Source organism: Rhinopithecus roxellana, chromosome 1, assembly GCF_007565055.1.
Source record: "Rhinopithecus roxellana isolate Shanxi Qingling chromosome 1, ASM756505v1, whole genome shotgun sequence".
NCBI lineage: Eukaryota > Metazoa > Chordata > Mammalia > Primates > Cercopithecidae > Rhinopithecus > Rhinopithecus roxellana.
In genome coordinates this window covers 165,979,405-165,995,185 of record NC_044549.1, presented here as the reverse complement: position 1 = coordinate 165,995,185, position 15,781 = coordinate 165,979,405, and the positions used below count along the sequence as shown (strand labels likewise).

The 15,781-nt window shown below is 38.6% G+C and overlaps 1 protein-coding gene across 1 annotated transcript in view; it reads right to left on the bottom strand.

Moving 5' to 3' along the window:
- The window catches only part of NEK10 (NIMA related kinase 10), a 280,588-nt gene that overhangs the window by 203,158 nt on the left and 61,649 nt on the right, over positions 1-15,781 (bottom strand). The window contains exons 10-15 of the mRNA XM_030933079.1: positions 13,975-14,054; positions 12,893-12,979; positions 9,798-10,022; positions 6,738-6,877; positions 2,268-2,329; positions 700-777 (exon numbers count right to left, since the gene is read on the bottom strand). Coding sequence (XP_030788939.1) covers positions 700-777; positions 2,268-2,329; positions 6,738-6,877; positions 9,798-10,022; positions 12,893-12,979; positions 13,975-14,054 — 672 coding nt within the window. The remainder of the gene's footprint in view (positions 1-699; positions 778-2,267; positions 2,330-6,737; positions 6,878-9,797; positions 10,023-12,892; positions 12,980-13,974; positions 14,055-15,781) is intronic.

The following is a 15,781-nucleotide window of genomic DNA, read 5'->3' as shown; positions in this document are numbered from 1 at the left end:
TTACATGTGAGGCCTCAACTCCTGGAGCACTGCCTTCCCAAATCACATGCCCCAGTTCCACTGAGCAGCTCACCCTTCCCTCAGCTCCCCCAATACCCACTCCTCAAAAATGAACTTAGAACCTGCATAACTGCTCCCCTTTCTTACACGTGAGGCCTCATCTCCTGGAGCACTGCCTCCCGCAACCACACACCTCAGCCCCACTGAGCAGCTCACTCTTCCCGCAGCACACTCTAAGCTCACAGCTTTCACACGTGGTGCGTGCTGTTCCCTCTGCATAGAATGCCCTTCCATCCTGCAGCAGATGCCATTGGTGCCCCACCCAATATCCGCTTATCCACTTGGCAAGTCCCTTCTCATCCGTCAAGATCCATGATGGCAAATAATTTTCCCCTGTTGTTATATTCTGATAATAAGAAATGAATATTTTTTTTAAAAAATAGAACTTATTGATAAGCAAAGAAACACCTAAATAAATCACCTAATTCTCCCACACAGAAAACCCACTATTAAGCCTTCTGCATTGTTTTAATATTATTTGATTCCATGCCATGCCAGTCTTCCTCGCCAGGTATTTTTCCCCCATAGTGAGTACAGTGACCAGTACTAATCTAAATATTCTAAAAATCATAGATCATTTTACCAAAGTTACCCCAGATTTCAATAACATGATATTGCAGGACAACTGACATTTATTACCTGTAAGAGATTAGTTTTTTCTGCATTCTTTTGCTTATTTGGTAAAATTAATTTTGCTACTGTATATACACCATTTTCCTGAAAGAATAAAGGGGACATACTATGAGTGACAACACCGTAGTGATACACAAGCATAAAGAGGCAAATAAACAATCTCAAAAATTAATATCAAAGAAGAAATGTTAGTATAACTTTGGACCTTGAAGTAAACATTACAGGACAATATTTAAAATGTCAACATAACACTTTTAAACACCAAAGAGTGCAACTACAATCTTAAAATTTCAACTGTCTGTGGAGAGTCAAGATTATTATAAAGTACATAAACGTAAAGTGATTCAAATACCTGAAAAACAAAGAATGAGAGATTAAAAAGGGACAGAGTAAAGGTGTCCCAATATCTTAGATTTATATCTTTAATATTTATTTATATCCTTAATTACCACAACCATAAAGGGAGAAATTATATTTCATAGTTATTAATTTATGTCTTTATTATAATCTTGACATCTTTCTAGATTTTTTAATTGAAATATACACATGAAGGAATGAACAAATAATAATACCTTACAGCCACTTTTCTATTATCTAGTAAATATATAATGTACTAATCTTTACTGTATCCAGGCATTCATATTATAACTGCAAAGAGCCTTACTTGCCTTTTCGCATCTAATTTCTGTAACAACTCTGTGAAATTAGTCTATAATTTCCTTGTTTTATACATGAGGAAACAATACTTACAGCAGATACATTATTTTTTTAGAAGCCAAGCCAAGAAATAATAATTCCAGGAATTAAACCCCAGTCTGGCCAACTCCAAATGCCCTGCTTTATCAACTACCCACTGATCTGCTGAGTTTCTCTTATGTCCTAATTTAATCATTGATGAACTGATCCCTTACTAACATGTATGTATTTTGAAGTCGGATATCGTATTGACACAATCAAAAGGTTTTCTCTGTAAAATTCACTAAGTGGGAGGTAACTTTTGCAATAGAAGCCCATACAAGGGTTGTACATATACGTGTGTATATTTATTTATATAGATATATTAATTTATATTTATGTGTATATATACATACACACACAAACATGTATATATAGCTGCACATACTGTAGATTAATTAGTGGATGATACTTTGCAAAGTCAGTTTCTTGGCAATAAATATTTTGTTTGCTGTGTCTCAATCATCATCTCTAACTTAATCATCTGATGCATAGTCTTAATCAAAATGACCGCTGTCCTTATCTTATGGTATTCTATATGCCCAGAATTAACGCAATTCAGAGTATCCCTTTTAGAAAGATAAAATAAAAAGTACTGCATATAACATAATGAAGAAACATCAATTAACCACATGTCGGTCCTTTTTAAGTCAAGTGAGTTAAAAGAGGAAGGACAAAATATAAAGTGGAACTCTACTAGTGAAATGAAAAATGTTAAAATAGTTTTTAAATCACATGATGGGATCCCAAAACCTATGTTCTGGGATACAGACTGCACCACAAGGTGAGTTGATTATGAATGGTTACAGAGACTTGACCTTGAGAAGGAGTGCTCTCACCTGAACCACCTGGTGGGCATTGGTGTCATTGAGCACCAGCTCAGTGAGGGCAGCACAGCAGGCTGGAATGAAAACAATCAAATGCATAGTGTGCATCATTACAATAAATACACTTTCACATGAATTCTCTTGCTCCACAGGGTATTTTTATTATTTTGTTATGCTTACTAGCAAAGTAACTCTTCAAGAAACAGTAATTTTCCTGGCACAGCTCTGGAAGAAGAAAAGCTGACTTGTAATGGCTTCTAATTCTCCTCTCCATGTATTTCCTGTGCACATCTATTCCACAGCAGCCATTTACTGAGAACTTACTGTGTACCAGGAGGCAAGTACTGCATCTGTCCATTTCATTGCAATCCCCAGCGCCCAACACATGCCCTGGCACTCAGCAGGTGCTCAACAAATATATCTATAATGGTTGATAAATAAAAGAATGTTTTAAATATATTATCCAATTCAATCCTTATAATAAGAGTATGCACTATGATTACCAGTGTTACTGGTGAGAAAACAGTTTCAAAGAGTTACTAGACTAGGCCACACAACCAGTAAGTGGAAATGATCAGGAGTGCAGCCCCAGTCTGCCAGACGTTAAATCTCCAGCCCTAAACAGCACCACTCTTGCCTCCTGATAGCCACTGTGGCAGCCTTTGGTGGCATTTTGTACTGAAATACTTGTGCTCTCAGAATTATGCCAGACTCTATAGCACAGAGCTCCTATAAAGGATAATTCCATTTTAGTGTGCTAAAGATTTTATATATATTCCCATATAATTCTCACAATGATCTTCTATCACTGATATGATTATCATCACCATTTTACATAAGCAAAAGTGAAGCTTGGAGAAGTTAAGGAACTTGCCCAAGGCCATATAGCCATCAATAAGGGTGGAGTCAAAACTCAAACCCTACTCTTAACCCTTTATGTTTTTAATTTTTATTTTCCATTTTTATTTAGGTATTGACATGGTTTGGCTGTGTTCCCACCCAAATCTCATCATGAATTGTAGTTCTCACAATTCCCACGTGTCATGGGAGGAACCTGGTGTGAAGTGATTGAATTATGGGGGTGGGTCTTTCCTGCACTGTTCTCGTGATAGTGAATGAGTCTCACAAGATTTGATGGTTTTAAAAATGGGAATTTCCCTGCACACGCCCTCTCTTTGCCTGCTGCCATCCACTTAAGATGAGACTTGCTCCTCCTTGTCTTCCGCCATGATTGTGAGGCCTCTCCAGCCATGTGGAACTGTAAGTCCATTAAACCTCTTTTTTTGGAAATTGCCCAGCATGAAAATGGACTAATACAGTAAATTGGTACCAGTAGAGTGGGGCTTTGCTGAAAAGATAACATAAAATGTAAAAGCAACTTTGGAACTGGGTAACAGGCAGAGGTTGGAACAATTTGGAGGGCTCTCAAAATGACAGGAAAATGTGGGAAAGTTTGGAACTCCCTAGAGACTTGTTGAATGGCTTTGACCAAATGCTGATAATGATATGGACAATGAAATCCGGGCTGAGGTGGTCTCAGATGGAGATGAGCAAATTGTTGGTAACTGGAGCAATGGTGACTCTTGTTATGTTTTAGCAAAGAGACTGGCGGCATTTTGCCCCTACCCTAGGGATCTGATGGAACTTTGAACTTGAGAGAAATGATTTAGGGTATCTGGCAGAAGATATTTCTAAGCAGCAAAGCATTCAAGAGGTGACTTGAATGTGTTAAAGGCATTGAGTTTTAGAAGAGGAACACAGCATAAAAGTTTGGAAAATGTGCAGTCTGACAATGCAATAGAAAAGAAAATCCCATTTTCTGAAGAGAAATTCAAACCAGCTGCAGAAATTTGCATAAGTAATGAGCCAAATGTTAATCCCCAAAACAATGGGGAAAATTTATTCAGGGCATGTCAGAGATCTTTGCAGCAGTCCCTCCCATCACAGGCCTGAAGGTTTAGGAGGAAAACTCGGTTTCATGGACTGGACCCAGGGTCCCTCTGCTGTGTGTAGTCTAGGGACTTGGTGCCCTGCATCCCAGCCACTTCAGTCATGACTAAAAGGGGCCAGGGTACAGCTCAGGCTGTTGCTTCAGAGGGTGGAAGTCCCAAGCCTTGGCAGCTTCCATGTGGTGTTGAGCCTGCATGTACACAAAAGTCAAGAATTGGGGTTTAGGAACCTCTGCCTAGATTTCAGAGGATGTATGGAAATGCCTGGATGCCCAGGCAGAAGTTTGCTGAAGGGGCGGAGTTCTCATGGAGAACATCTGCTGCAGCAATTCAGAAGGGAAATGTGGGGTCAGAGTCCCCACACAGAGTCCCTGCTGGGGCACTGCCTACTGGAGCTGTAAGAAGCAGGCCACTGTCCTCCAGACCCTGGAATGGTAGATCCAGTGACAGTGTGCACTATGTGTCTGGAAAAGCCAAAGACATTCAACATCCACCCGTGAAAGCAGCCAAGAGGGAAGCTGTACCTCGCACAGCCACAGGGTGGAGCTGCCCAAGATCATGGAAACCCATTTATAGCATCAGTGTGACCCAGATGCAAGACATGGAGTCAAAGGAGATCATTCTGGAGCTTTAAGATTTGACTGCCCTGCTAGATTTTGGACTTGCATGGGGACTGTAGCCCCTTTGTTTTGGCCAGTTTCTCCCATCTGGAACAGCTGCATTTGTCCAATGCCTGTACCCCATTGTGTCTAGGAAGTAACTGACTTGCTTTTGATTTTACAGGCTCACAGGCAAGGGACTTGCCTTGTCTCAGGTGTTGGACTGTGGACTTCTGAGTTAATGCTGAAATGAGTTAAGACTTTGGGGGACTGTTGTGAAGGTATGACTGGTTTTGAAATGTAAGGACATACGATTTGGAAGGGGTCAAGAGCAAAATGATATGGTTTGACTGTGTCCCCACCCAAATCTCAATCTTGAATTGTAACTCCCATAACTCTCATGTGTCACGGGAGGAACTCAGTGGGGGGTGACTGGATTATGGAGGTGGGTCTTTCCTGCACTGTTCTCATGATAGTGAATGAGTCTCACTTGAGATCTGATGGTTTTTAAATTTTTTTTTTTGTAAAACCATTGAAAATGCACTTGGTTTCCCTGCACAAGCTCTCTCTTGCCTGCCATCATCCATGTAAGATGTGACTTGCTTCTCCTTGCCTTCCACCATGATTGTGAGGCCTCCTCAACCATGTGGAACTGTAAGTCCATTAAACATCTTTCTTTTGTAAATTGCCCTATCTTGGGTATGTCTTTAGCAGCAGCATGAAAATGGACTAATATGGGTATAGAATAAGCTATATAATGTAAACCCATCTTAAGTGTATGGCTCAATGAGATATTACATATCTATGTGCCCTGTAACCATCCTCCACCCAGAGGAATGTGTAGGCTATATTTCCAGTTCTCAAAGGCTCCTTGTGCCCCTTCTCAGGCATTCACTCCCCTATAATTCCACATCTAAGTAGCTGCTCTTCTGAATTCTATCACTATCAATCTCACCCACTCTTTGAATGATTGCTAGAAACACTCAGAGCTCTGAGATTCCACTAGATTAGACTTCTGGGGAGCCTTCAAACAGTAAACCCCCAGCAGAAGACCTTGTACTGAGACAGGGTCCTTTTAGAGTAAGCAGAAATGGCGCTTTGAGGAGGAGATCCTATGTCCTTGTTTTCACACATCTGTGAAGAAATATCTTCTGTATTCTTCAGGAGCAAATAGTAGACAGCAAGGAAAGCCTGCCTTCTCCCACTCCGCCACTCCCTTGTTCCCTCTCCCACAATGTCTGCTCTTTCCCTTCAGAGTCCCCCTGTCTCCTGCTGGCCCACACCACACCTCTCTGCTCCCTTTCTGTGGGCTACTCTGGGGCACCCAACTTGGCCAATAGCACTCAGCACTCAGCACTACAGTGCACCAACTGCACTGTATCTCCACTTGTCCCAAAGGCCAGGTGCCCCCAGGCAGGACACAAACTGCATGACTGCTCAAGGTGGCCCTGCCAAAAAGCATTGATGCATTGCTGCTCCTGCTTGCATGTGAAAATCCTAGACAGGGCAGCATCTTTCAGTCTTCTCTTTGGATCTCAAGAAGCATGGGGAAGGTACTGTCTTGTACCTGGTGAGACAAGTGTGTGCACTGTAGATTCCCCCTTATGTAGGGTGCCCTGGGATCTAGAAAATTCTAGAAAGCATGACTCTGGCCACAGATCAAGCTGCATCCCCTAATCCAGCTTCCCTCATAATAAAGCTAATGTTTTGTCTCCCTATCTCTGACTTCTGAGTTTATCTCTTTCTGGGTTCAGAACATAGAAGGCAAAGAAAACACTTGTTACATCATTCATCTACAAGTCCAACACTGGGACCAAGAAGTTTCCGGCATCCATGTGGATTTCACCTCACATTTTTGTAAACTTCTAAATTGTGCCTACTTAACACTATTATACTAATCTATAATAGTGTATCAAATAATAAAACATAAATACCTGCTTGAAGAGAGAAAGTATTTTCTTGTATTTCCCTAGGGCTCAAGTCTTCTGATAAATGAAGCTGCTGAATTCGGCCTGCAGCATTTGCACTGGACAGGCTTCCGATGGAGGAGCGATCAGAAACAAAATTTCTGTCTCTGAAAAAGAAAAGTTAATGCACAGACCATTTATCAATTTCCCTTCACCGTCAGTCCTTTCTATGTCACATTTAAGAAATCTTTGCCTCCCTCAGGTCATGAAGGCATCATTATTGTTTCACTTTCCAATCTACCTAGAATTGATTTTTGTGTATGGTGTGTGGTAAGAATCTTTTTTTTTTATGGTTACTGAACTGATTTCTCACTATTTATTGAAAAGTGTCCTCTCCCCACTGCTCTACATGGCCACCTTCGTTTTTGAATTTTCTATTTTCCTGGAGTTGATTCACCTGAATACATCTCAGTCTTGATTATTCTCAGTTTTCTTTTTCCATGAACTTTCAATCTTCCTTTTTTTAAGAAAGTTCTCTTCTATCACACCTTGGAAAAGTTTGGCCCTTTTCATTTTACTCTGTACTTCCGGGATCTCAATTATTCACATGTTGAAAACCTGTCTTCTTCTATTGGGCATATCATTCATTTTCTAATTTCTTTTATTCATTGGTCTTTTTCTTCTGCATTATATGTAATTTTTTCCAAGCTTACCCTACATTTTACTATTTCCATTTTTTTTTCCTGGTGATCTAGCTAATTTATCGGTTCTGTAGGTGTTATTCAGTCCTTGCTTTCTTTCCTGGCTCTGCAATCTTCTCCCCTTTTTGTGTCCAAAATTTGTTTCATCTTTAATCTCATTTCATAAATTCATGCTCTGCTTAATGTCCTTGATGAAATAAAGCATTCGCTTTTCTGTTTACTCAGTGCACTTTCTTCCATAATAGATTCTTCATCTGTCTTTTGCCTGCTTTGTTCCCTTTTGTTTTACATAGTTACCATTTTTTTTCCATGTATTTATTTTTTATAGCAGCAACTCCACCTGGATTTCTCCGTGCCTAAATGTAACATGGATGGAGTTTCCTTGACTTCCCTCTCATGTCATCTGGGTCCACTAGTGTCCTCCCTGTAATGAGCATGGGGAAGGTAATGGAGCTGAGCCTAGGGACATCACAGGTGGCGATCTTATCTGTCAACATCATTATCTTAAAACTCAAATTGTAGGGATCTCTTCACCTGAACAAGAGAGCCCTTTGGGAGCTGACTTTGAGTGTGGGATGGCAGGTGAACAGGCATGAGAAAGTTTCCCGGAAACTGCCCTGACAACAGTGGTGTTCATACTCAAGCCACAAGACAGCCTGGCAACCTCTACCCCTAGTGCCAGCTGCAGTCAGCCCAGGGGCAGGAACAAGCTCTGAAAGGAAACTGTTTATCCAGCTGGGGTAATAAATTCTCTCAGAGCACCAGCACATATTTAACATAGAATAAGAGTTAAAATATGTCCTTATCCCAGGGAAAAGTTTGCTAACATTGCACCATCAAAATGGACTGGAAAATGATTCTTTAGATGTGAAAGACCTCCTTTTTTACCAAGGATAGTTATGACTTGAGCAAAAGAGAAAAGCTATATTAAATTCTATACAAGAAAAAGGCAGGTTTTGTCTTTGAAATTCTGCTTAACTATTATAGAATTTCATTTTATTCTTAAGAAAATAGCTGTTCTCCAAGAGGGCAACCACACCTATTGCAATAGGTATGTTGTCCAATAATAAAGAATAACCACCACCATGATCATCATTACCATCATCATCCTACAAACCTAAATAAAAAACCTTTGGCAATTGTAATTATTTTGACCAAGGGGCTGGCTTATTATGTCACAGCACTAATGAATGATTTATAATGTATACTATAAAGTATTGATATTTTTATGTCACATTCATAAAGCAAGTAGATTGCCAACAGTCTATAAATTTTTTCCTTTGTTTAGGTAATGACAGATATTGTTAACAAAGCGACTGTTCATGTCTCTACAGTCTGTTCTTATGCTTCTGAATGTTCCCTCAGAGAAAATGAAGTTGGTAACACACAGTTCTGCAATATCCCTAGAAGCATAACAAGTACAAAGTCATAACAATATTGATTTGACGATATCTAGTTATATGAAAATTGATAAGTCCCTCTGCTTGTATTAAAATGAGCTTTATTTATGTACTGCAGATCATAAACATGATCCAGTTCAAACAGGCACACTCATTTTTTTTAACTTTGATTCAGCACCCATAGAACTGAATTATACTTTATAACAATATTAGGTAATAGAATCTTCCCATGGATGGTACCACAAGATATTATTATTCAATAATTCAATATATTTAATTCAGAAAATATAGAAGTTAGATTGCAACATACTTCTAGAGAATTTCAACTGGAAACTAAACTATCCATTCTCTATGCTCCTGACTTATAATGTCACTGGAATTCTACTTTTAAAAGAGAGATGATGCCCAACTTAGAGGACCATAATGAAGATCAGAGAGAAAAGTAGAGAACTGGACTAGAGTTAGTAACATGGCAACCACTTGATTAATGATATCATCTTTGAAAAATAAGGATTATACACCTGCTCCTTTCATATAGGCTTTGTTTTCTCTTGATAATAATATATGTGCACACACAAACATTTTAGGAAAATATTAGTAATCATTATACTTGGAATGACAAAATGCATATACTAATTCAAGGAAAAGGTGACAAGACAAAGGTTTTCTTTAGGTAACTGGATTTCCATTCAGCCTTCACTATATTTGCAGATTGATGGCCTTCGACATTCCCAGCACTGTACTGGAGGTTGGTGATGCAAAGATAAATATATCTGGGTCCTCAAGGAATTTAAAAGATGAATGCCCCTGACATTGATGTAGAACATGCTTGTGACAAGTATAGATGACTGCGGAAGGCATGAATTACCAAAGAAACGCCAAAGCAGAAGGGAACGAGGTGAGCACACACCAATCTGCCATCTCGTCACAGAGTTCCCAGACTTCAACAAACAGGACAAAGTAGGCCAAAGCCCACTCTGACTCACCCTCGTAAAATATGAAGAAGCTGTTTGATGCCTCCCCAAATGCGAATTTCCACGCTGGTCTCAGGGTCCTCACAAACCTGTACCAGAATCCAGACAACGCTCCAGAGCAGCTTCAGGTGGTCAGAGTGGAGCAGACTAAGGAGGACAGGTATCCCCTCGTAGAGCTTCATCTGCTCTTTCACCTGGGGCTCTGCACAAAGTAGGCGCAGCAGCTCCGCTGTTAGTCTGAAAGGGGTGGGGAGGGTGGGGGTGAGAATCACAGTATCATGAGTTGATGACTTTCCATTAAGACTAAAGTTATCAACAGTGCATGAAATATAACCCTAACATTTTGTAAGTCATGGGTCAATGTGCATTTTCTGTTAGGAGCCCGATCAAAATCAAACACTTTTAGCTTTACTAACCGTACAATCTCTGTCACAAGAACTCAGCTATGCTGATAGCATGAAAGCAGCCATAGACAACATATAAAAATAAATTAGCATCCCTATGTTACAATAAATCTTTATTTACAAAAATAAGCAGTGGAATAAACTTAGCCTGTAGGTCATAGTTTGCAGACCACCGTTCTAAATTATAGGCTCATTGCATCATCATTGGTCTGGTTAAAAACCTACTGACCAGCATTGGCAGGGCGTGGTGGTGTGTGCCTGTAATCACAGCCACTTGGGAGGCTGAGGCAGGAGAACTGCTCGAACCCAGGAGGCAGAGGTTGCAGTGCGCCAAGGTCACTTGCGACTGCACTCCAGCCTGGGTGACAGAGCGAGACTCGATTTCAAAAACAAAAACTACTGACCAGCAAATAGGTATCAAGGACAAACAATGAGATCTGCATTGTGTTAAGACAAAAAAAAAAAAAATTAAAAGCCTTATTCTAGTCTTCAGAAACTTACTGTGTAATTGCAAAATAAGACATTGATAGAAAATGTCAAAAACACGACAATGCAGGGGAGTTAAGGGCAAAGCACTCAGTTACTATATACTCAGTGTAAAGTGCATTAAATTGATGGTAAAGACACAAGGTTCAGCTGTGCCGTGAAAAATTATGATGATAAATGTTTTATAGAATCATCCTTAGTCCTTTAGTCTCATACTTAAACACTCTCATCCTGGATAGTGTCATCCATTCCCATGATTTCAAACACTCTTTCTACCTTGCCATCATGATCTCAGCCCAGGCATTGCTCCTAACCTCCAGAAGTTTTAGCCACATGGATGATCCACAAGTACTCACCACACTCCCCCTAAACTCAAAGTCATTAGCCTCCTCCCCAGGTCTATTCTTCACCTTATATCCCCAATCTTGACTCATGGCACCACAATATTTTCAGTTTTCCAAGCCACAAGACTGGGAGGCATCAAGACACATATTCCTCTTTTCACACTCCTCCACAGTCAGTCAAGAGCTCTTAGTGTTTTCTATTTCCTGGGTAACTTCTGGGATGCTCTTGAACATCAGGCAGCTAGCTAACCCCCCTGCTCCTCCCCTGCTTGTAATCCTTGGTCATGCTCAAGATATAAACCCTTCTTTCATCTACCTTTCCAATATTCTCATTCCCATACTGGTTTCTCATTCCTTTCCTCTGAACTGATTATCTATGGCTCCTCTCCCTCCCAAATTTTGTGCTCTGACATTAATAATAAATGTTCCTTGATAAATAGTATTCTTTACCTTCACAAACTTTCTACACCAAACATCCTCTCCTTGTTGTAAGTGGATCTCAGTGTGTGGATATAAACAAACACCCCCCACCTCACTCCCACATACACTGCTATCAAAGTGATCCTTCAAAAAACAAATTTGATCATGCTTAAAGTTTTTCCATGAGTCCCCATAATGTTCATGATAAAATTCACATTGTTATTTATCAGAGACCAGCATGACCTGGATAAAGGTGTCTTGTTGCCTTATCTATAAAATATGGGGAAAATAGGGTTAGTGTGCAGATCACATGAGTTAATATGTAAGGTGCTTAGAGCAGGTCTTGGCATAAATAGAACACTGATCAAAGTTAGCTACATTTTAAGTTTATCATTAACTATCTGCTCTAGTTCTCTGGCACTTTCGTTCTTGTGCTCCTGCTGTGCCCAACCATCACATTCCTCTAACACACCCAATTTCATGCCTCCATGTCCAAGCACATTCTGTTTTTACTTTGTCTCTCTCTCTCTCTCTGGCTAGATATCTTCTCTTTCCTCCAGGAAACTTTGCATGACTCCACATTCTAATTGGGAAGTGTCTGCTCCATGCTCCCAGAGTACCCTGTGCATCTGTCTACTGTATCAGTTACAGCACTGTCTGACCCTCTCCTACGTTACATATTTATAACTCATTCATCTTTGGTTTTCAACACCTGGTACCAAGCTTAGAACCTTGTTTGTTCAGATAACCAAGTCTATAAGTATTACCTATATATTTAATGCTCCTTTACAAGAGTTTTGAAGAAGAATATAGAAGGATTTACTATGAGTTAAGTGTCAGGGCTTCATTGCTTGAGATTTCTTTTTATCTCTTTTGCCTCTTTAGAAAATCACTCAACTAAATATCAAATGATGTAGATTGCAAGTCTGTTTAAGCACAATCTAATAACTATCTGGATAGTTATTAGAACAATATGCAGTTCAAGTAAAAATGAATCCATTTGACTCTAGATTTTGAGTTATTAGAACAGGTGATCACAAAACAAGTCAGTTGCTATCTGATTTTACTTGCCTTAATGCAAATGGATCTTAGCAATCTAATCATTTATTGTAATACACAATTTGAAATTACTAAAAATAGCCCCACCTCAGAGTTTCTTTCCCTAAAAAGGCAGGATATAAATAAATGCAATAAACAAAACATTAAAGATGATATCACAAAAATTTATTTCATCAGTTTCTATGCCCAGATCTAGAAGTAATGCAGGACTAAAGGTAAATGGATATACTTCTTTGCTCTATTCTCTTTATATAAACTTAAACAGAAAATAAATGCTAAGCTGACTCATTATATTCAGTTACAATGTAAATAACATGACGTAATAAAAATAATAACAAGTGTTTCTGTCAAATAAAGGTGCTGCATTGTCTTTTTCTCCTGTTAGCAATCCTACCTTTTAGAAAGCAAGTCGTATTCTTGTAAAATCATCAACAGATTCTCTACAATGTTGAGTTCACTTATCTTCTCCCTACATTCTGGACTGTAAATTGAAAAATATTAGCAATTACTAAAAGCATATTTTGCTACCTCCATGTATTAGTCCTTTTTCATACTGGTATAAAGAACTGCCCAAGACTGGGTGATTTATAAAGGAAAAAGGTTTAATTGACTCACAGTTCAGCATGGCTGGGGAGGCCTCAGGGAACATAAACAGTCATGGTGGAAGATAAAGAGTAAGCAAGGCACCTTCTTCACAAAGCAGCAGGAAGGATAAGTGCCGAGCGAAGGGGGAAGAGCCCCTTATAAAATCATCAGATCTCATGAGAACTCACTCACTATCACAAGAACAGCATGGAGGAAATGGCCCCATGATTCAATTACCTCCACCTGGTCTCTCCCTTGACATGAGGGAATTATGGGGATTATAGGGATTACAATACAAGATGAGATTTGGGTGGGGACACAAAGGCTAACCATATAAATTCGCTATATTTCTATTACATTTATATTCACTCCAACATTATCTTGGGAGAAGAGATCAAAAAACAAAAAGAATCACATGTTATTCACAGAAAAGCAATGGTCCACTTATTGTCATAAAAACATTTAAAATAATCATGACATTTATAAGGAGAAAGATCTTCTTGAAAATTTTTCAAAGTCCACAAATGTTTGAAAATGTTCTGTATGTTAAAATTCTTAGGTAAGAATGAATTAAGAAGGTCAAAAAGATTCAACTGCCAAAGAAAGATTATGGTGATTTTGAAATTAGAAGTAACTGAGGGTTAGATGAAAAGACTAAGTAAACATTTCCAGTCAGGAAATAAAAAGAAAATTTTAAACTATGATTTGCCTTTCCAGTTTAATTTTTTAAATAATGCTTTCTATCCAGGATTCTCTTCAACATGTTATTTCACACTTATGTATCGAGAAATTTTATTTAGTAGTTGACAAAGTAACTGATTATTTTGCATCCTTCCCATCTAAATTGCAATAGTAGCAGAACTGGAAAGTATAGCAGAATACACTACTTACCTTTCTGCTAAACTAGCCAGAGCCAGAAGGGAACCCAAGAGAACATTAGTATCTCGGGCACCAAGTAAATTTACTAATGTCTGAAAAATGAAGTAAAATAAAGTTTAATTATATAAGTACTACAAGCTTCTTTTTTCAACACTAACATTAATTTATTTTCCATTACCAGCCACTTGAATGGCAAAATGTTTCCCTCTCAAGATCATACAGGCTTAACCTTTTTGTTTTGTTTTGTTTGCTTAGTAGTTTATAATGTATGTGCATATACAATTAAACACAAACTGTATATATAATGTTAAAGCTGCTCTCTGTTATGTTTTTTTCTTAACGTCATCTACTGAAACTTTTTCATGGCATTAAATATATCTTTATAAACACTTTTTGTCAATATAATTAAGTTGTTTATTTTATTATGGCTTTAATCATAGAATAGTGAAAAAATATTATGGCCTCTCAAGCCTTGTGCGGTTTGTTTTTTATTTTTTGCAGTCAATATAAAAGTTTATTCTTAAAAAGTGTTTTATTAAACATTCAAAATATCCAGTTCTTTACAGATGGCAGGAGTCCATCTCTCCTTACTTTGGAACTCTTGAGAGTAACCTCTTGTAGCCATTCCTTGCCCAGGACAGGAAGCAAAAGGCATCAAGCTACATGACCAGCCTGGTTCTCATACTTCCCTCTATTTACATGTGCCCAAGTATTCTCTGCCCCTTCTGATCCCACCCTGGGGAGAACCGGGACAATTAATGACATAAATTACAACAGTGGTAGTGATCAGCCATTGAGAACTCACTTTGAGCTAGGCACTGTGCTAGTCACTTTCCAAATTATGAAACTATTTTTCAACAAAATATTGAAACTTTCATTCTTTTGCCAAACTAAAGAAGATATGAATACTATCAAGCATTCCATTTGCCTCTCAGATTTCTAATTGATGTTGAAGGTGCACCATTGATGCTCCCAAGCATCATCCTAAATAATATGACTTAGCTGGAAATCTGTATTTTGCCAGTGGCTTTCCCTGAATTCTCGTTAAGGCAAATTTTCTTACTTGGAAAATTCTCTACATTTTCAGAATGCAGAGTGCCCCTGAAAAGTACCTCCCAAAATGTCCCAGGTCAGAGCTGCAACCTGTGCAACGACTGCTAAGATAATTTTTATGTTTCCAGTATATGGATTTTTTGCCTTTATGATTTCATTTTATCTTAATAAAGTTACCATTATGTTTGTTCGTCTGATCCCTTCCTCTTTTTCTTCTCTCTTTTATCTCTGTCTTCTAATGTTTCCCAAACTTTAATCCATTACATATCGTTTTCACAATTTTTGCCATATTCAATTAACACCTTTAATGTTAGCTCAAAACAATTTTCCAATTGTAAGCAATGATATCTGTGAAATACATGACTATGGAAACAAAAAACATTGACCTGTGTATCGCCTAGAATCATCCTCTAGACCAAGAGTGGCATGTGTTAACACATTTTAGGCAACCTTGCTCCCATATACACTAGAAAGTGGCTTCCTGGGATATGAAACTCAACAGGTTACTGAAACTTGGCTCCACATGGTTACAATCTAAACAGTTTTGCTAAAATATAGTCTGTTTTGACCTACAGTGGCAATCACATATGGTTCAAACTAATATAGCCCCACATGCCATATGGAATTTATATGTATACATATGCACAATTTTATTTTTGTTGACTTATTTATAAACACACACCTAGGGTGAGTTTATACATAGCCAGGGATTTTCAAGTAATATTTAAGCAATAAACCTAGTTGGTATTACATGGCATAGAAAAAA